This window comes from Spea bombifrons, chromosome 6, assembly GCF_027358695.1.
Source record: "Spea bombifrons isolate aSpeBom1 chromosome 6, aSpeBom1.2.pri, whole genome shotgun sequence".
Lineage (NCBI taxonomy): Eukaryota > Metazoa > Chordata > Amphibia > Anura > Pelobatidae > Spea > Spea bombifrons.
In genome coordinates, this window is record NC_071092.1 from 46,885,320 (window position 1) to 46,907,131 (window position 21,812).

At 40.6% G+C, this 21,812-nt stretch overlaps 1 protein-coding gene across 1 annotated transcript in view; it reads left to right on the forward strand.

Annotated features, from left to right (window-relative positions):
* The window catches only part of ROR1 (receptor tyrosine kinase like orphan receptor 1), a 106,215-nt gene that overhangs the window by 58,944 nt on the left and 25,459 nt on the right, over nucleotides 1–21,812 (forward strand). The window contains exon 2 of the mRNA XM_053470018.1: nucleotides 7,045–7,110. Within this exon, the coding sequence (XP_053325993.1) occupies nucleotides 7,045–7,110 (66 nt within the window). The remainder of the gene's footprint in view (nucleotides 1–7,044; nucleotides 7,111–21,812) is intronic.

Sequence of the window (21,812 nt, forward strand, 5' to 3'; positions counted from 1 at the left end):
GTAATTCCGGGGTCGTGACATCGTATGTACAGAGATTGTCTGTTGGCAGGTTGTGTGTTTGATGTGTGGGACGTGGAGTAGTCGGTTTCAGTAAATCAGCCTCCCGAAGTGTGAAGCTCTTTTCAAAGGACTCTGAATATTTCTTTTCTCGTCGCTGCCCTCCGGCTAAAACCCTTTCCCTTCATCCGCTTCGGTGTTTTGACAACACGGGATTGACTTTATCCCCGAACACACAATCTCTCCGGGTTTTTTTTGGCATCGCTCTGTCTTTCCTGCCAAGAAAACAAAACGGTTTGAAAGGCCTACAAAAAAACCTTAAAATAAAATAAACCTCGCGATAAAGAAATGATCCGTCTGCGCGGAATTCATTAGCCGGGGCGGCCGGATCCGTAAAATCTCTCTGCCAGGAATTGGGAAACAATGAATCCGGGACGAGCAAACAACACATTATCAAAAAAAACATAACGTTTTGCAAATCTTTGTCCTCTTTTACATTTAAAAAAAAACAAAAAAAGGAATTGAAAGGGTAGTAGATAGGTGGAACAGTCTCCCAGCAGAAGTGGTAGAGGGTAATACAGCGAGGGGATTTAAACAGCGGTAACGGGGAGGAATAATCATTCAAAACCCTTTAACGAGTAATTGAGATGGCCGGTCTCTTCTTTTTCAATGTTTATGTGATCGTAAATGGTTAAAATTCAATAAATGGATATTATGACTAACAGGGTTAAATGATTTGTCTGGGCTGTAAATCGCTGACGGCCCCTGGGGCAATATGGCTTTTTTTCTCCCCCAGCGCCCCTCCCCCGCGCCCTCATTCTTTAGAGGTTATTAATAACGATGTTCTCGGTGCCTTTGATTCTTCTGAATGTTCAGTAACGCCGCGGCCGGAGAGTCTTGGCGAATTCGCTTCGCATGCACAGGCGGTGCCATCGCGCCCTCGCCGAGCGCCAAAACAAATCCCGCAATTACTATCCACTCCGGGGGCAGCCGGCCTGCGGCTCCCGGCCCTCCCACGACTACAATTCCCATGATCCCATGAGCGTCAGTCGGGGGATTTACTGGTTTAACTGGAGGTTAAAATAATTACGAACATTCCTTATAAAGCATTAACCCTTTAGTTGCCCATTATCACCATTCTAATAACCCAGGGCAATGCCCCTATTTGCCCTCTGCGGCCCTCATCTAACCTGCGGAGCTCCGGGATCTGACATCCAATCCTGACTCTCCGTAATATATAACCCCCAGCACTGTATACAGTAATATAACCCCCCAGCGCTGTATACAGTAATATAACCCCCAGCGCTGTATACAGTAATAACCCCCAGCACTGTATACAGTAATATAACCCCCCAGCGCTGTATACAGTAATATAACCCCCAGCGCTGTATACAGTAATATAACCCCAGAACTGTATACAATAATATAACCCCCCAGCACTGTAAACAGTAATATAACCCCCAGCGTTGTATACAGTAATATAACCCCCAGCGCTGTATACAGTAATAACCCCCAGCGCTGTATACAGTAATATAACCCCCAGCGCTGTATACAGTAATATAACCCCCAGCGCTGTATACAGTAATATAACCCCCAGCACTGTATACAGTAATATAACCCACCAGCGCTCTATACAGTAATATAACCCCCCAGCGCTGTATACAGTAATATAACCCCCAGCACTGTATACAGTAATATAACCCCCAGCACTGTATACAGTAATATAACCCCCAGCACTGTATACAGTAATATAACCCCCCAGCGCTATATACAGTAATATAACCCCCAGCGCTGTATACAGTAATATAACCCCCAGCGCTGTATACAGTAATATAACCCCCAGCGCTGTATACAGTAATATAACCCCCAGCGCTGTATACAGTAATATAACCCCCCAGCGCTGTATACAGTAATATAACCCCCCAGCGCTGTATACAGTAATAACCCCCAGCGCTGTATACAGTAATATAACCCTCAGCGCTGTATACAGTAATATAACCCCCAGCGCTGTATGCAGTAATATAACCCCCCAGCGCTGTATACAGTAATATAACCCCCAGCGCTGTATACAATAATATAACCCCCAGCGCTGTATACAGTAATATAACCCCCAGCGCTGTATACAGTAATATAACCCCCAGCGCTGTATACAGTAATATAACCCCCAGCAGGAATACCCTTATACGCAGGTACCATATGGAATGTTTATCATTTATTGATTTATATAGCGCCACCGTATGTCGCAGCGTTGTACGTGTAATCCCTCCACACCTTTTGTTTCTGTAAATCCTAATTGTTATGTGAGACACTATTTGTTATGTCCTGTTTAGCCGTTGTACGGCGCTGCGGAATATGGTGGCGCTATATAAAAAAAAACAGTAAATAATTTTTTTCCAGGGCCCTGCTGAAACGATTGCAATATTTAGGCTTTTAGCGTCAGCGTTTGTGTGTTTTGAGGTTTAATTAAATAAAAAAAAATGTAATAATTTATATAAAAAACATTTCGCAAGAGGATTTTAGCCCCGGGCCGGCGTTCTAAAGAACGGTGATTTATTTTCCTGTAAAAAGCGTGTGTTTTATGTGCGTTTTCCATGGTTGCTGCTCTTTATGTAGTCAGTAGCGTGCAGGACAGATGGAGTTTGTACGGCGAACCCGGCAACCAAAGAATAATCTGCAAGCCGCGCTCGTGGGGGCAAAGGGCCGGCTCCGGCCCCCCAATCATACATCATCATTTCCACAGTGGCTTTTATGTCAATATGTCTTTCATTTTAACCACCATTCACGGGGTTAACCCGAAAAGTCACGCTTTTTTTTTTTTTTTTTTACTATGCGGTTTCCACGGAACCGCAACTTTTTCAAAGGTTTCACACATCAAGGGGAAGACTTTCCAAAAAAGAAGTAATCTACCACAAAAAAAATGCCCGCCCCCCCGGAATTTGCTCGGGGACTTTCTAGTAAACAGTTTTAACCATAATGTATAAAATATATAATTTATACTTAAAACATTTTAAAAAATCTATTTTTTATACATGTATAAAATGAAATATATTATATTACATATATTTTATAATAAATATAGTTGTATATTATATTATGTAATATATATAATTATACCTGTGTGGCATTTTTTCAACAAATAATAATAAAAAAAATATTGGTTTTTTAGCTCTTTAGAAGGATGGTAGAAAGGAGGAGAAATTTTAGAACAAGAGGCCAGAATCTAAAACTCGAGGTTCAGAGGCTTAGATGGAAGGAGGTTTTACTTTACTGAGAGGGGGGTAGATAAAGGGAACAGCCTCCCAGCAGAAGTGGTAGAGGGTAATACAGCGAGGGTATTAAACATGCATGGGATAGACATACGGCTCCTGAATCTAAGACGAGACCAGCGACTGATTAAGGTTTGAGTCTTTACAGCAGGAGAAACGGGCGACTAGACGGGGGCCGAATGGGGCCGATCTGCTGGTAATTTCTATGGTGTTATTTAATAGCATTGTGGAATGGTAAGAAGCACCTGTTGCTGATGTAGTGGGATTGGGGGGGGGGGTAATTGGATGTGAAGTGGGGCATTATCACTGCCGGGGTAGCCGCTATCTCTCTGGAATTCGCCGGCAGACAGTCTTGTGTTTGCTATTCAGAGAGCAGACATCGCCGACGCCTGGATAAACATCTCCGATCTCACCAGATGGTTGGGTTTTCGGATTTCTCACTCAAAATGGACAGTGTGGCCCTTGTATGGAAGTTTTATGTCGTTCCAGACTTTCCGAAAAGTAAAAAATCCCCCCATAGGACGTTTCATAAAATGCAGACAAATGGAACAGATATCCAGCTACATGCATATATTATATCCACTCGCCGGGACAGGGGGGATACCGCGTCTCTTCTTCTAATTATTACCTAAACATTTCTATACAGCGCTGGGGGTTATATTACTGTATACAGCGCTGGGGGGGTTATTACTGTATACAGTGCTGGGGGGTATATTACTGTATACAGTGCTGGGGGTTATATTACTGTATACAGCGCTGGGGGTTATATTACTGTATACAGTGCTGGGGGGGTTATATTACTGTATACAGCGCTGGGGGGGTTATTACTGTATACAGTGCTGGGGGGTATATTACTGTATACAGCGCTGGGGGGTTATATTACTGTATACAGTGCTGGGGGGTATATTACTGTATACAGCGCTGGGGGGTTATATTACTGTATACAGTGCTGGGGGTTATATTACTGTATACAGCGCTGGGGGGTTATATTACTGTATACAGCGCTGGGGGTTATATTACTGTATACAGCGCTGGGGGTTATATTACTGTATACAGCGCTGGGGGGTTATATTACTGTATAGAGCGCTGGGGGTTATATTACTGTATAGAGCGCTGGGGGGGTTATATTACTGTATACAGCGCTGGGGGTTATATTACTGTATACAGCGCTGGGGGGGTTATATTACTGTATACAGCGCTGGGGGTTATATTACTGTATACAGCGCTGGGGGTTATATTACTGTATACAGCGCTGGGGGTTATATTACTGTATACAGCGCTGGGGGTTATATTACTGTATACAGCGCTGGGGGGGTATATTACTGTATACAGTATGAGATATATTAGTTAGTTGTTCATTTCGTGGGGAAGATGTTTTTTATGTCGTTACACGAGATTCTCAGTCTGAATCTTGTCTGCTTCGTGAGCCGCTGTATCGTTAGGACAGGAGCTTTGATGCTTAAATTACCGTGGATCTGGCCAAATGCCATTTTCATTACTCATCTTTCCTTTCCGACCTGCGCATGGACACAACAGATCCAAACAGGAGCCTGCGAGCCGCAGAACCGCTGCTTTACAGAATGTATCCAACCGCGTGACGTTCCGAGCATCTCCATCAAATCACGAGTAATAATCCACTCTGTTAGTTCTTTAAACATGAAAAAAATACTTACCTTTAGAAGAAGCTGCAGCTCCAGAGCTCATTTGTTGTCCAACATATCAGTTCACTGATTGGCAGCAAGAAGCAGCCAATCAGTGGCAGGAAAGCTCTCCTATTGATTTCCATGGGAGCCCTTTCTGGGCGAGGTACGAGGTTCTCGTTAGATTGTCCCGAAACAACCACCGAGCCAGCTCTGGAGTACACTGTCAGCAAGTATATTACATGTCATGAGATAATAATAATAATAATAATAATAATAATAATAATAATAATAATTTAACAATAACTGGCGGACGGGGAAAGGGCCTTTCATAAAAATGATGATAATAATATATTTTTCTAAGTATCAGAAGGTACAGCATGTAGCGTCGCCAACACCCCCTTTTATTAAAGATGCCGTTTTTAGGGTGCGTAATATCCCTTTAAACGGCACAATAAGCATTTATTATCGCAAGATTTCATTAAAAAAGTTCAGGGTGGTCTTAATAATATATTTTTGAAATTTCTTCCTTATCGTAAAAGAAAATATAATAGAAAATGAAGGGGAAACACGGGACATAGTCCTGCCGAGATGAAAAGGGCCGGGCGATAAGATCGCCGCGGGATCCCATGAATGGATTCATTGTTTAGCAGATTAAAAAAAAAATGTGGAATCCGGGGAGAGAAAAAACATAAGTGGACCGGTTTTCTTGGAAGTTTAATATTTTTGGGGTTTATTTATGAATGTTCGTGTTTATTAACCCATTGAGTGCATAATGGGAAACACTCAAAGTCTTAAGTGTGAGTTCAGAATCAATAAATTCTTTAAAAGAAATGTATTTCTCATCCTAATAATATGACCTATGGTCATTTAACATTTTTAGCAAATGGTAACTGTTTGTGAAACGAATCCAGCAAAAAAAAATCCCTACATAAATTAGTACAATATGAGTAACAATAACCATTAATAATAATAATAACAATAATAATAATTAATATTAATAATAATATATTCTTATTCTTATTATTAAGATAAACATTTTGATAATAAAGATAAACATATTTAATAATTATAATAATAATACTTATTATTAGCAGTATTATAATTAGTATTATTATTGCTATTATTATTAAGATAAACATATTAAATGATAATAATTATTATTATTAGTAGTATAATTATTATTATTATTACTATTATTATTAAAAATAAATATGTTTATCTGTTTGCTGTCATATTTGTAAAATAATAAAATGCATATTTTATTTTTTTTCTCTTTTTTGTGGTTTTATTTCTAAAATAACTGCGATAGTACATTTTTTTCAACCGATTAACATGCGCTGTGAAGCGATCAGCAATGGCTTTTAATTGTACCATTATTTAATACTTTGCAATGTAATTATTTTATAAAACTTTTAATAAAATGCATCGAGAGTCTGACTCCACCCACTAGCTGCCTGGACACGCCCACTGCATACAACCATAACAATATGTTCCGTTGTGGGCTCCCTCATTCCAGCGGTTCATCAGTTTTATCTCATTTTGCTCCAATAAACTCCCTTTATCTGCAGTCCTGGAGCCGCCGGTGCTGTCGGTCATGTGATATTTTGGGTGATTTTCCCGGCTCAAACACCACACTGAGCTGATGCTTTATGGCAATGCTAATGAAGTCCGTTCCTCCATAGACTTTCATTAGTCAGAGAGTCCAACTGGGTGATTAAGACTGAGCCATTCTATTGTTCCCCACAGTCATGAGTTAATATTAGTCCATATTTTTATGCTCTATTTATTAATGTTGACTTACTATGGGTTACAGCTCATCTATCAATATGGGGGATATAAAGGCCTTGTTTTCAAGAGCTTACAATCTATTTTTTTATTATTATTTACATATGTTCGCAGTCCAAAATATTTTCCCAGCTCTTCGCTTGTAACGGCGTTTAAATATAAATATTTATATAAAATACACAACATTTCATTTCTGGTTTTAATGATTTCTGATTATTGGTGTTTATTAATTTTCCATAAACTCTGGCATTTAAATCACTTCGTTTCAAGTTAATCTGGAGATATGGATTCCGCAGCAGCCAGTAAATTGATATGTCTGACGTGTGCCCCCCCTTTTTTTTCCGCCCCAACAGGAACCGACCTGACAGTCGCTGCAGATTTAAGGCCTACCTCAGCGGGGAGCGTTTCACGTGATCCAGGTAAAAAAATTAAAACAGTGTGAAATATTTTTTCTGTTTCTTTGATTTGTCACATTTCATTGTTAAAAATAAATATTATTTGTTTAATTATCATTTTGACCTTTAATTACTTAAATTTCAGAGATTGAAGGAAATTGGATTTTTTCCTATTTTTTCAGCTAATAAAATGTCCCATGTGTCAAAAAAAATAAATTTAAAAAATCCGATCCGGGTCAAATCTAACTGATGGCTGCGAGTTGGACGTACCTGACAACTGTTAAGAATAAAGACGCTTTAGGGGGAAATTATTTCATCCCAAAATGCCGTAATATTAGTATAAAATCCCAAGAAATCATTTATAGAGTTTGGCATAACCTTGTTTGTCCAGTTGGGGAGGTGTCGATTTTTTTTTCTTGATTATATATCCTGATTATATATTTACCGTTCAAAAGTTTGGGGTCACTTAGAAATGTCCTTGTTTCTGAAAGAAAATACAATTTTGTCCATTAAAATAACATGAAATGGATCAGAAATCCGGCGCAGACGGGGTTAAATGACTATTGTAGCTGGAATCTCTTCATAGTCGTACAGAGGCCCTGTATCACTCCCATCACTCCTGTGTTCCAATGGCCCTTTATCACTCCCATCACTCCTGTGTTCCAATGACCCTTTATCACTCCCATCACTCCTGTGTTCCAATGGCCCTTTATCACTCCCATCACTCCTGTGTTCCAATGGCCCTTTATCACTCCCATCACTCCTGTGTTCCAATGACCCTTTATCACTCCCATCACTCCTGTGTTCCAATGGCCCTTTATCACTCCCATCACTCCTGTGTTCCAATGGCCCTTTATTACTCCCATCACTCCTGTGTTCCAATGGCCCTTTATCACTCCCATCACTCCTGTGTTCCAATGACCCTTTATCACTCCCATCACTCCTGTGTTCCAATGGCCCTTTATCACTCCCATCACTCCTGTGTTCCAATGGCCCTTTATTACTCCCATCACTCCTGTGTTCCAATGGCCCTTTATCACTCCCATCACTCCTGTGTTCCAATGGCCCTTTATCACTCCCATCACTCCTGTGTTCCAATGGCACGTTGTGTTCGCTGATCCAAGTTTAAGTGTAAAAGGCTAATTGATGGTTAGAAACCCTTTTTGTAATTATGTTACAGCCAGAAATTTCCTTGTTTTCCACAAAAACAGCCGAGTGACCCCAAACTTTTGAATAGTAATGTATATTTGTATATTTTTGTATATATATTTATATTTATAGAACTTTTTGTTACCAAAATGTTACAAAATGTAGTCTGTTTTTTTAACCCACTCCTCTTTTGGTCACATTCTGGAATAATTTACTATGAGGCTGAAAGGCGATGACATCAGTGTGTATTTTCAGTACAATTGTGAAGATATTTGTCAAAGCTGCAGAAAAAGTACGTAATTTGTTAAGACTCTCTGCGAAGAAATAAACCATCTGCCCCCCCCCCGACTCACGGCAGGCTGAATACAGACAATTCTCTGAGAAGCCCAAACGTGTTTTTGAGGGTAGACAGGGGAAAAGCCGCGTTCTCTCCCGCTGGGGCTGGATTTCCTGCCGGGGTCACATGACACGTGTTAATCACCTATTTACGAACAAATTATAATTGTAGCCGACGTCTTCTGTCAAGACTGAGGTTTCGCTTGGTTGTGAACCGCAGCTCTGTGACCTTTTCCAGATTTTAGAGACAGACGGGACAGAGACGGTCAAAATGTTTCATTTTTGTTCCTAATCACAGAGCGGCTACTTACATTGCTCATGATGGGAGTGATAAAGGGCCATTGGAACACAGGAGTGATGGGAGTGATAAAGGGCCTCTGTACGCCTATGAAGAGATTCCAATAAAAATCAGCCGTTTCCAGCTACAATAGTCATTTATAACATTAACCCCGTCTGCACTGGGTTTCTGACCCATTGCATGTTATTTTAATGGATAAAATTGGGTTTTCTTTCCAAAAAAAGACATTGCTGTGACAATAATGAAACATCGCTCCAGGCTTTTGTCCTGAAGAGTCACTAGAAGAAAAAATAATTTATTGCTTTTCCAAATCCCCTTTCCTGTCGCCGTGGAGACCGTCTGCTGTTTCTCCTGTAGAAGTTTCGGTTCCCTTATTGCTTCATACGGAAGTTTCTTAATCTACTCATTTCGGGGGGGTTTGACGCTTTGGCTCGGGACCCCTTACAGGTGAAACGCGTTCCTCACTCCACGTCCAGAAAGCGGCCCCCAGAATATTGTCACATTCTGGCTCAAAACCCCGAGATTTGCTCATTTCCAGGTCGTTGTCTCCGGAGCAGATTGAGGAAAGCCGCTGTTGACGTTCGTTTCTGAAATGATTTGTGTTCCGCGGAGACAAGGAGCTGAAACAATACGAATATTATTTTCTGCTTTATTTCATTTTTCGGGGGTGGTTTTTGCCAAAAATGTGAAAGCGATTGTAGAATTTAACGAGACGTTTGGGTAATTACGTGTTTTAAACCCGAACGCTCATGGGGATAACCGGGACCATTTTAACCTAAAGCAGATCTGTCATTTTTCCCAAATACTACGTTTTACAGTTCTGCACATTGAATGAAGCTACTTCATGATGAGGATTATTCCTCCCCATTAAGTAATCTTTACCCTACTGTTGAGTTGCTGGTTGTTTCTGATTGGTTCAGGCAGCCTCTGTTACCAGGAGAAGGCCGAGAACTTAAAAGCGGGAAATTGTTATGCTGATTCTGCCACCATTTGCCACAAATGGCATCCATTTATCGCTAACGGTCTCTTCCATACATCCCAACAGTCCTGGCTTTCATTGGGAAGTCACAATATTTAGGTGCTATACCCCTGTCCTGGGGGGATCATTGGCCTGTCGGGGAGATTCTCTAATCTGCCCTGACCAGCCCCGGGAGCTGTAAAAATCAATATTTTCATTGCTTTTACCCCTCCCCCCTTCTTAGCTCCTGCCAATACGGGCCCCGGATTTTATAAATAACCCCGTTTTAAAAAAAACGGGACTGGCTTTCAGAAAGCAGGACTGTTGGGAGGTACATGCTTGAATAGTTGGCTTCCCACTTTAGGCCACGGGATCACCTGATAACGAATTCCGTTTACCTGTCACAGGGGGGTCACATAAATAACGGCGTTTTACGGGCAATTAACTTTTTGCTTTCTCTTTATTATTCTTTAGTTATTTAAAGCCGCGGTTAACGGCCGAATCTCCACTTTTCCACATAAACGACGTTTTCTTTTGCAGTCGGCGCAGTCCGTGATAAATAACCCCGTCCTACGTTTGTTTTAAGATGATTTTAGACGCGGTTCATTTAACAGGATGGCTTTCCCTCCGCGCCGAGCCGGGGTCTCCGCGGTGCTTTCTATGCTAATGCGGGATTTTTTTATTTTTGTAAGGAAACCGGTATAAATATTTATGGGGCGCTCGCTAATTTCGATATAAAATATGTGAGAGCGCGTGCGGTGTCAGGAATTACGAAACTTACAGGGGGGGGGGAATCAAGAAACAGATTTTATGAGGATTCCTTTTTTTAAATATATTTGGAGTTGTTGAAAAGCAGACGTGAATAGGGCAAGGTTAATGTTAATGGGAGTCGGATCCAAGGGGGGGGGGCGTATGTCTTGGGTGTCAAAGCTGTTATTTCTGAAGTCTATTCAAAGGATAACGTTGTCGCCGGGCTGTCGCCGTCCCGGAAACGCCACTCGGATCCCGTGATACTTTGTAAAGTTTTTAGGCTTTTTGTTATTGTTTGTATTCGGTTAAAAGGTCGATTTACCCCGGCAGCCTCTCTAAAAAAAAAGTACCCTGTAATCTTAACGCTTTAATGGAGGGGGAAAAAAACCCTACCTTGAAACTGCAACCTTGTTGCTGCAGCTGCCTCCCTCCTCTGTAGCTCTACAGCCACTGATTGGCTGCTTGAAGAAAATAAAATAGAAAGAGAAATGTTTGTTTCGTGGGTTTGAATGAATAAACACAGACTTCAGCTGATAGGGGCATAGGAAAAAAACTACATTTAAGAAAAAATTATATATATATATAAATGGGAATATGAAAAAAATAGCTATTTTAGATCATTTATTTATTTATTTTTAGATTTTTTTTCAATAGCGCTCGGTTCTTTTTGTGTTAAATTTGCTTTTAAAACCATTGTTTTCCGTGTTTTGAGATAAAAGTGTTTTGTGATGTCATCCCGCGTCCTCATTTCTTCCATAACAAAAAAAAATACTTGAAACATTTGTTTGTTTGCGAAACAGAAAACAAACCCGGGGTCTGGATGTTTAATAAGCGCTGGGAAAAAAATGAACGTTTTGTAAAATAAATAAGGAAAAGTGTCTGTGGGCGGTTTGTAGCTCGCGGTGTCCGATGTTATTAAACTTGCCTGTTGATGGAAAAGATATGCGTAGGGGGGGATCGAAGCTTGGACGATGGTAACATCTTAAAGGGACATTATGTGATCTTTACTCCTTATGATAGCCCCAAACAGCCAATCATTGGCAAGAATTGTCGGGCCGCGGAGGAGGAGGAGGGCAGCTGCTGCAGCAGGGCTGCAGCTTTAGCGTCTCTTGGTTTGAAATTTTTAAAGAATTCTTATTAAAGTACTTGCAGAGGGTTAGGGTTACCTTAATATCCATTGTTCTTTACAGGGACATTAAACTGCCCCTTTAAGTTGCCACGGTTCCAAAAGGCAGATAACTTTAATTATTAATAAAAATGTATATTTATTGGTATTAATATGAATTAATATTTAAATAATACATATTAATATTTATTTATCGATAATATTTATTAATATTTAAATAATACATATTAATATTTATTTATTTATAATAATATTTATTAATATTTAAATAATACATATTAATATTTATTATTATTTATTGATATTAATATTGATTCATATTTAAATAATACATATTAATATTTATTATTATTTATTGATATTAATATTGATTCATATTTAAATAATACATGTTAATATTTTTTAAAGCATTATGACACACTTGGATATAAGCGTAGAAACTACCGGTAATTCATTAAAATCATTGTAAGAAGTCACTCTGGCCCAGCTTTGATTATTTTACCAGCGGCATGGAAGCGGAGTTTACGTTGGACGTTTTCCTCGTGTTATCCGGTATTAATACCTGGCAAACGATTTAAATGGGCAATGTTGGGGGTGTGGCTAGGGGTGGGGCTTTACCCACTTTTTATACGACTAAGTGTGTTTATTCCCACGGTTTATTTTTATTTAATTTAAAATACACATTATCGGGGCTTTTAGGGCTGTAGAACCCTGCGATCCCCTCATACCCAGCAAACATTCTGACCTCCTAGAAAAGAGGGGCATCAGGGGAGGAGAGAGGGGCATCAGGGGGAGGAAAAAGAGGTGCAGGATTTGAAGTGGGACTGACCTTCCTTAACAGGGACACTTGGGAGGTATGTATAATCTGTCGGTACTAAAATGAGCAAATGGCCCACATTTTGACAAAAATTTTCCCCCGGCAGGAAATAAATCATTTCTTACATATTTTAGAATTTCTCACCATTTGTTTACAGGACGGCGTATGTCGGCGACACTCTCTGTACATCGCGATGGATGATTTAACCTCATCTTTATATTGTTTTGTATCTTTCTTGTATTTTGTTAGAGGAGACCGATGTGTCGGGCAGCTGGGTTACATCGCGGGCAGGGGGACCGCAGATTCCGGGGAGGAATAACCGCACTCAACCCAAAAGTGTGACAGATAGAGCATTCATGTCTGTTTCATCGGCTCTCTCGTGATTAGAAACCGGCTGATTGCCAGAAAATCGGAATTTGTTTGTATCAGGAATTTTACAGTTTCACAATGCAGATATTTATCACAACTCGGAGGAGAGAAGATAGAGAGCGGGGGATGGGAGAGAGACATTTAAATACATAAAGGGGGTTCACAAAGTACAGGAGAGACGTTTATTTCAAAGGATTAGAATTGTTTGAGCAAAGCTTAGATGGAATAGAAGGAGGTTTTAGTTTTCTGAAAGGGTGGTAGATAAGTGTAACAGCCTCCCAGCAGAAGTGGTAGAGGGTGATACAGTGAGGGGATTAAGCATGCATGGGATAGACATACGGCTCCTGAATCTAAGACGAGACCAACGACTGATTAAGGTTTGAGTCTTTACAGCAGGAGAAACGGGCGACTAGACGGGGGCCGACTGGGGCCGATCTGCTGGCAGATTCTATGTTTCTATGTAGCAAGGGGTTAAATTATAAAGTATTTCTCCGGCACCCTCCAAAGGGGCCGATATTTTTTGCCTGTCAGAGATAAGGAGTAATAATAGTGCAGCCAGATGAACGTTAAGCCCCTATCCGGAATATAATAAATCATTCCCGCGGTAATTCTGTCATCCGACCTCCTCCGTGACACAGCCCGGAATGAAAAAATAAAGATTAAAAGCTTCTGATAGACCGAGGCCGACGGCCCTAAAACAAGCGCCCCCCCAGGCCATGGGATTTATTTACCTTATGGAGGAATATGGAAATTCAACTTATATAGAAAAATGGAGTTCTACGAGAGCCATCCGGCCCCATCCGGCCCCCGTCTAGTCGCCAGTTTCTCCTGCTGTAAAGACTCAAACCTTAATCAGTCGTTGGTCTCGTCTTAGATTCAGGAGCCGTATGTCTATCCCATGCATGTTTAATACCCTCACTGTATTACCCTCTACCACTTCTGCTGGGAGGCTGCTCCACTTATCCACCGGCCTTTCTGTGAATTGAGCTTTGTTAGTTCGGCCGTGTTATATGTACTGCTATTGTTTGTATGTATTGTATTGTAATAAGTAAGCACCTGCAGGCATGTATTAAAATCGGTGTGTGCGTGTGATGCGTGTGTGTGATGCGTGTGTGTGATGCGCGTGTGATGCGTGTGTGTGATGCGTGTGTGTGATGCGTGTGTCTGTATGTATTTATAAGACAATTGTAGAATATATTTATAGAAATGTATCCGTTTCTGTTAATATATAACATGATTTCCACGCGTTTCTTTTGCATGTTTTTCTAATCAGTCCGTGGGGGCCGCCTTATCATTTAACGGGATGAAGGATCCGTTTAGCGCTTTATTCTGTTGCATGAGACATTAAAGTGAAATAATACTCCGGACGCCTGCTTCGTCGCGTTCAAAAGACAAGAACCACCTTTTGTGAAGAATCGCGGCCAGATTTGCCATTAGGAATCGCAGGAACGGGTCCGGGGGGGCCGGGGGGCCGGTATTAGCCGGACCTACTGGCACCGACATCTAAAAGCCCCGACCCCCATACTGGTTCCAGTTACTGCGCCGTCTCACTGGCTGCACTGAACCGGGGGCTTCTTGGCCCAAATCACCCATTCTTTGCGTTAAATACATTTTTTTGTTTCGGAATCATTGGCTTCATTTTTTTTCTAATTTTCTACAATATTTTTGAGCCAATTGGTAAAGCGATCCGTCGCGAAAGAACAATTCATCGCTCATCACGTTTGCAAGAACCGTAATAAAGGATGGGTGCAGACGTCTAAAAAGACATAGATAACATATATATGATACATAAGATATACCGGTATATATAACATAGATAAAATAGGAAGGATATACCGGTATATAATAGATAAGATATATATATATATATATATATATATATATATATAAATATAAAAGGTATATATATATGTGATAGGAAAGGTATATATGAAGGGTAATATATATATAAGATAGGAAAGATATACCGGTATATGCTTGAAAATATATATATATATATATACTAGATAAGATATATACCGTATATATATATAAATATATATATATATATATATATAAGATACATAATAGATAAGATATATAGATAGATGATAGGTAGATAGATATATATAGAATATATATATATATATATATGTGATGGGAAAGGTATATATAATATATATATATTTAAATATGTGATAGGTAAGACATACATATATATATATGGTAGGAAGGATATATATATGATAGGACGGATATATATATGATAGGAAGGATATATATATGGTAGGAAGGATATATATATGATAGGAAGGATATATATATGGTAGGAAGAATATATATATGGTAGGAAGGATATATATATGATAGGAAGGATATATATATGATAGGAAGGATATATATATGATAGGAAGGATATATATATGATAGGAAGGATATATATATATGATAGGAAGGATATATATATGGTAGGAAGGATATATATGTGTGTATATATATATATATATAAAGTCAGTTAGTGTCATTGTTTTGGTGATTTTTTGGAGAGGCTATTTAATGGTGGCAGCTCGTGGCAGAACTAGCATTATCTGATCAATTTCCTGTCCTGACGTTATCTCCCTTCTCACCCCCCCCCCACACCCTTAGAAGGTCTGCCTGAACCAATCAGCAACAATCAGCAACGTAACAATAGTGGAGAGATAACCCAGCGGGGAGGAATAACAGGATGTTAAGATGCGAATACAACGGGTTTCTCTCCTTTCTTTTTTTTAGAGCTTCTTTTAGAAACTCTATGTTTTTAAATAATCCCCATTTTTTTTATTGAAAAGTACTTAATAAAGTCCATCCCGAATTTAATAAACCAGGATTTGCCCCCCCCCCTCCTAGGCTTGTAACTTTTAATTGGTAACTTAATATCGCGTCCGGCGTTTTTCTTGTAAATAGAAGACGTAGCGTTCCTTTTTCTCCATGTGCGTTTTCCTCGCTCTCTCGGCTCGGCGGTCTCTTCTCGCCCGGCTCCTTTCCTCCCTTGACTATTATAACTTTCACAACCTCCCATGTTAAGCTGTGTAATTAGAGCCGCCAAAATCACTTCCTTCTCTAAATATTCTCCTGCTGTTTTGTAGCAATTCCTGCCCCGGCCCCCCCATGAAATGATTAGTAACAGGGAAATATAACAGAGGTGTCGTTAAAATGTATCTTGGCCCAAAAAGAGCTTTTTTCAGCTTAATTCTGTATGCGGAGGCAGCCTGATCGCCGCTCAGATGTCGGGGTCATCGTTTAATCCCCCTACCTGGATGGTCAGTGATACAGATCTCTCCTCTGCATTACTTCAGCAATCAGCATCATCAGCAAAGATGCACATATGAAGAAGAGACCTCTGAGGCCTTGAAAGCTTATGCAACCTCACATCTTTGTTTTGGTCCAATGAAAGGCATCGACATTGGCTAAAGACTCCATCTTTCATAGCTAAAAATTTATTTTCCCTATACCCCCCCAACATTGTCATGGATTTATTATATCCCCGATTGAAGCTATAAAGCACTTACCTCCTCCACACATACCCCCCGACACTTGGCCAAAGAGGGGCACTTGGGAGTAAAGCACACATTCTCATCAGATATCTCCCTACTTACTGCCCGGAAAACACGAAAAGATTAACCCCCCAGCGCTATATACAGTAATATAACCCCCAGTGCTGTATACAGTAATAACCCCCCCAGCACTGTATACAGTAATAACCCCCCAGCGCTGTATACAGTAATATAACCCCCAGCGCTGTATACAGTAATATAACCCCCAGCGCTGTATACAGTAATATAACCCCCAGCACTGTATACAGTAATATAACCCCCAGCGCTGTATACAGTAATATAACCCCCAGCGCTGTATACAGTAATATAACCCCCCAGCACTGTATATAGTAATATAAGCCCCCAGCGCTGTATACAGTAATATAACCCCCAGTGCTGTATACAGTAATAACCCCCCCAGCACTGTATACAGTAATATAACCCCCAGCGCTGTATACAGTAATATAACCCCCAGCGCTGTATACAGTAATATAACCCCCAGCGCTGTATACAGTAATATAACCCCCAGTGCTGTATACAGTAATAACCCCCCCAGCACTGTATACAGTAATATAACCCCCAGTGCTGTATACAGTAATATAACCCCCAGCACTGTATACAGTAATATAACCCCCAGCGCTGTATACAGTAATATAACCCCCCCAGCGCTGTATACAGTAATATAACCCCCTCTAGCGCTGTATACAGTAATATAACCCCCCGCGCTGTATACAGTAATATAACCACCCAGCACTGTATACAGTAATATAACCCCCAGCGCTATATACAGTAAGATAACCCCCAGCGCTGTATACAGTAATATAACCCCCAGCGCTGTATACAGTAATATATCCCCCAGCGCTGTATACAGTAATATAACCCCCCAGCGCTGTATACATTAATATAACCCCCAGCGCTGTATACAGTAATATAACCCCCAGCACTGTATACAGTAATATACCCTGGAGGCGGCCATTGTTGTCAGTCATGTGATATTTTGGGTGATTTTCCCGGCTCAAACACCACATCGAGCTGATGCTTTATGGGAATGCTAATGAAGTCCCTTCCTCCATAGACTTTCAGCAGTCAAAGAGTCCAGCTGGGTGATTAAGACCGAGCCATTCTATTGTTTCCCACAGGCAGTAGATAAGGAGTCGGGGTGTTTAGTAGATCGGGGATCAGATAACAGAGCGAGAATCATACAAACGGCTGATATGCAGCTGGCTGAAAACTTTATATTATGGGGGCAAAAACTAAGACTGGGGTAAAAAAAAAAACACAGCAAAATATGTTTGAAAATGATTGATCTGATATTAGTAAAAAAGTATTTGGTGGGAGATCCTCATTCAATAAAATAATCGGCTAATGGAGATAAAATAAAACTGAGAGGTAAATGGTTTCTTTTTTTCGGAAAAAAAAAAATTTAAATGTTTCTAATAATAACAAAACAACAACAACAACATGCTGGAGCAGATTCCAGTAAACATTATTTTCCTTAAATAAATATTGTTACAGAACCGCTGTACACTGAACTCCCCCCCCCGTCTCCGAATGTATATGAAGAATATTGCAGAATATTTTGTTCTCCCCGTGACCCCGAATTTCCATTTTTTTTTTGTATACTCTTTATGTTGTTTGAATTTCGGGGATGACTTATGATGTGTGATGTGTGAGTTTTGGCCAAATCTCAGAATCCAGCAAATTTCTTCGGCCAGTTTTCCATATTTCAGAAAACCTTCCCCGGTTTATTGGGAACGAGCGCAATTAGTCTGTTAGCAATCGCCGGAATTCCGCGCGCCGACTTCGCTTTTCTTCGCTTTAACGATAATCTGAACCGCGTTCAATTTGTGTTTCGCGAGACTAAAAGCGTGTTTGGAGTCGGCTGCGGGGGCGACGCGCACTTCACTAGCTGTTTTCCTGACTTCTGGCTGGCAGAGGTTAAAATAGCAAATGGTTGGCGGCGTTAGAGTCTGCCGGCGCTCAGACCTACTGGTCCATGCGCGACTAGGGCGCCACGTTACCATACGGTGTCCCAGAACACAGACCCCTGCCTGATAACTCTGTCCGGCTCTCGTTACCCCCCCGAAGGGTCCCCTGAAGCCCTCTTTTAAAGAGGATTTCTGACTTTAACACACGAGCGGGCCCTGCTCCCAGGAGCTTACAATCTACCTTGCAAATCTCTGGTAATGAATTATAAGCAGCAGGGGGCATTAGTACGGCTTCAAGGGGCCCGTCTGTGCACTAAGAAGCATTGGGGGTCCCCAAAATCACCACCCGTTCTCTGTCCAATTCTATGAAACATGGGAAAACAATCACATTAAATTTTAGGTATTATTTTCCAGCCGGCGGCGAGTTTTTGTTAATTTCCATATATTCCACTGGTTACTGTATATTGTGGCGTTTGCCGGATATAAACGCTTTCTGGGGGGGGGGAGTAAAAGTCGGGATTTGTCCGGTCACCGGAAAGCAGGAGACGGGTGAGTTATGGTTTGTCGGGGGAACCCTGGGCGAGAGGTTGCAGACTCTATTGAAATAGTAATTTTGGATGTTTAATGGCATTTCACTTGTCATAAGTTGGCTTTCCAGAGGGCCGTAAGTCAGCCCTTTGCCCCCAAAAATTTTAGCGAGGAGGGGGCGGTGGAGCTGAATTATGTGGTGCGAAGAAACGTGTCTGATGGGTGTTTGCAATAAGACGTCGGGCTCCACAGATATCGGCACGGAGGGGATTGCTGCTGATTATTAGCTTTTATTCCCTAAATTTCCCTAAACTTGCGACTTTCCGCTTGTTTTGGATCCGAAGCCCAAGCGCTGGAACTCAAGATTAACAACGGCCAAAAAAAAGACATTCCTGATCTAAGAGGGAAGCTGTAAATTCTCTCATTTTATAAACACAGTTTTAAAGCGGATCCGTCGGTTTCCCCGAATATTACATTTCAGAGTTTATTTCACTGAATGAAAGAATGTAACGGAGATTTCAGATTAAAAGCAGCAATATTTGTGTTAGAAACCCAGTTTCTGTGTTTTTCATGGGAGCGGCCATCTTTAACTTCCTGTGCTGCGTGGTCACTGTGTGTGCACCCATTTCCTGTCTGTTCCCTGTCCTTCTATGTGGCTAGTTCCGCCCATTATCTCAGCCACACCCCCTTCCCATCTCCTGTCAAGTCAATTGGTTTAAAAGAGGACTGGGAGTGTTTGTAGGAGGTCAGCCTGCTGCGATGTCATACATAGAGGAGGAGCTCTGGAAGAATAGAAGGGCTCTATTGCTAAGCAGCACCTCAAGAAACATTTTAATGTATTTGTTTAATGCAGGAAACATTGAAGAGAAAAATAAAATGACAGATGGGTTTCTTTTACTTCTTTTTACACGATGCAGTAAATATCTGGTTTATGAGGCACCCTGGGTGGGACAGCACCTTTAATACAAAGGCCCGGGGAATACTTCCTCCTTATCGGAGTTACCTCCTGACACGTCTTCTGTATTTCTCATCGTGGAAGGCTCTCCTTTTTTTCTTTACATTTTGTATAATTTAAAGCCGAAATAATTTACAGCCTCGTAAATCATCTAATTTTTAAAACCGGTCAAATTTGGAAGCCGCAAACACGGGCCAAGTTACCCGTTAATCCTTTGATTGTAAAATTGGTAAGAGACAGGCCAAACGCTCCCCCGGCTATCCACACAAGTGTAAAAGTGGTTTATTAAATGCATTTTTTGTGTAAGTATAAAGAACTGAAAAGCTATTTATTCTAGAAATAGCGGATTCTTTCCCTCCCGGGATCTGGCCTTTTTCCCCCAAACTGCACACACTGATCTGTTTAATTTCCGTGTTATTTCTGTAAAACATAGTTTATTTTGACAGTTCCAGCATTGTAGAAATTCTTTGTTGGCTTTTGCTCGTTTGTTCCGATTTTTTTTTTAATTTGATTTATAACAACCATAAATTCATTAAATAAACTCATTAAAGGCACAAGAGCGGGAAAAACCACAAAAGCCCGATGGGGGGAGGGAGCGCCATGGTTTTTTTATTTATGTATCTTCAATAAACAATAAACCATAAACAATAACAAACCGAGGCTCGGGATATGAGTATACTGGCATCTTTCCTCATTTTAACCCCTTATATTCCTAAGGATACTCTGATTTAACCCCTTAAGGACAATGGGCGGCTCCAAAACCCATTGAAAACAATGCATTTTGAGCCCGTACATGTATGGGCTTTGTCATTAAGGGGTTAAAGGAGCAGCGTATGTATATTTGTCCCTGTAACGGTCGGCGACCGGTCAATTTAAATGGACAGAGTCATCTGCAAGTTGGGGCGCTGGCATCAGCAGACGGGAAGGGATTTGTTAACAAAGTAACATTTTCTACCCCGGTGCTGTCCATGGGCAGTTTGAGCGGGTGGGGGGGCAACAGGGCAATTGCAGCACCCTCGACACCCAGGTGTACTTGGATACATAATATCACTGGGCTCTGGATCCATCTATGGGTTCTGATGTTCTCTGCCTTGTGTTGCTTTCGAAGTCATAAAGAAGAAGCTCAGGCTTTGGCTTCCTCTTTCTGATCCTCCTAATTTTTTTATTTTTTGTTAATTTTTGGGAATGTGTCAACTTTTTGGGTGCAACTTTAAAAAAAAAAATAAAAAAAATAAAAGCGGATATATTTCAGAGCAACTAGAACCTCTTCAATCGCTAATTCGATTAGTTATTCAAATTTATTATTCTGTCTTTTATAAATGAAACCATTTTTTTCCAAACAATATAGAAGCATCTCCGGCATTATCCCAAACATTCTTTCCTCTATCCCGGTTCTAAACTCCCACAAACCTTTCTGCTGGAAACAAAAACCCTCTCCCGTTTGCTTCGTGGATTGCGGTTAATAAATTTGGGCCATTGTGCAAAATTGATGTCTTTTTGTAGGAAACGGTTCTTAAAAGGGTTATAAATCAGGCCATACGTCACAACCTATTAATATTTATCTCTCGGACTGGTGGGGGTACTTCTCACGCAGAGTCATTTTATTACGGTCGATGTCTTTTGAAGCTCTATTTTTTGCTAATTAGAATGTTTTTTTAAATGGCTTTTTGAAGTCAATGCTATTTACTGGCATTTTATTTATTATTTATTTATTTTGTATTTTTTCTTTTTTCTTAAATCTCTGTTACATCTACGATGTAACCAAGTAAGACCTTTAGAATAAGGACAATGTAATTTATTTACCCCGTTTTATTGATAAAGCCGTGTCCTGTTGTTTCTATACAGATTATCGGGGTTTTTAGGGCAGTAGAACCCTCTGATACCCTCATACCTGGCAAACATTCTGAGCTCCTAGAAAAGAGGGGCTTCAAGGGAGGAGCGAGGGGTATTGGGAGAAGAAA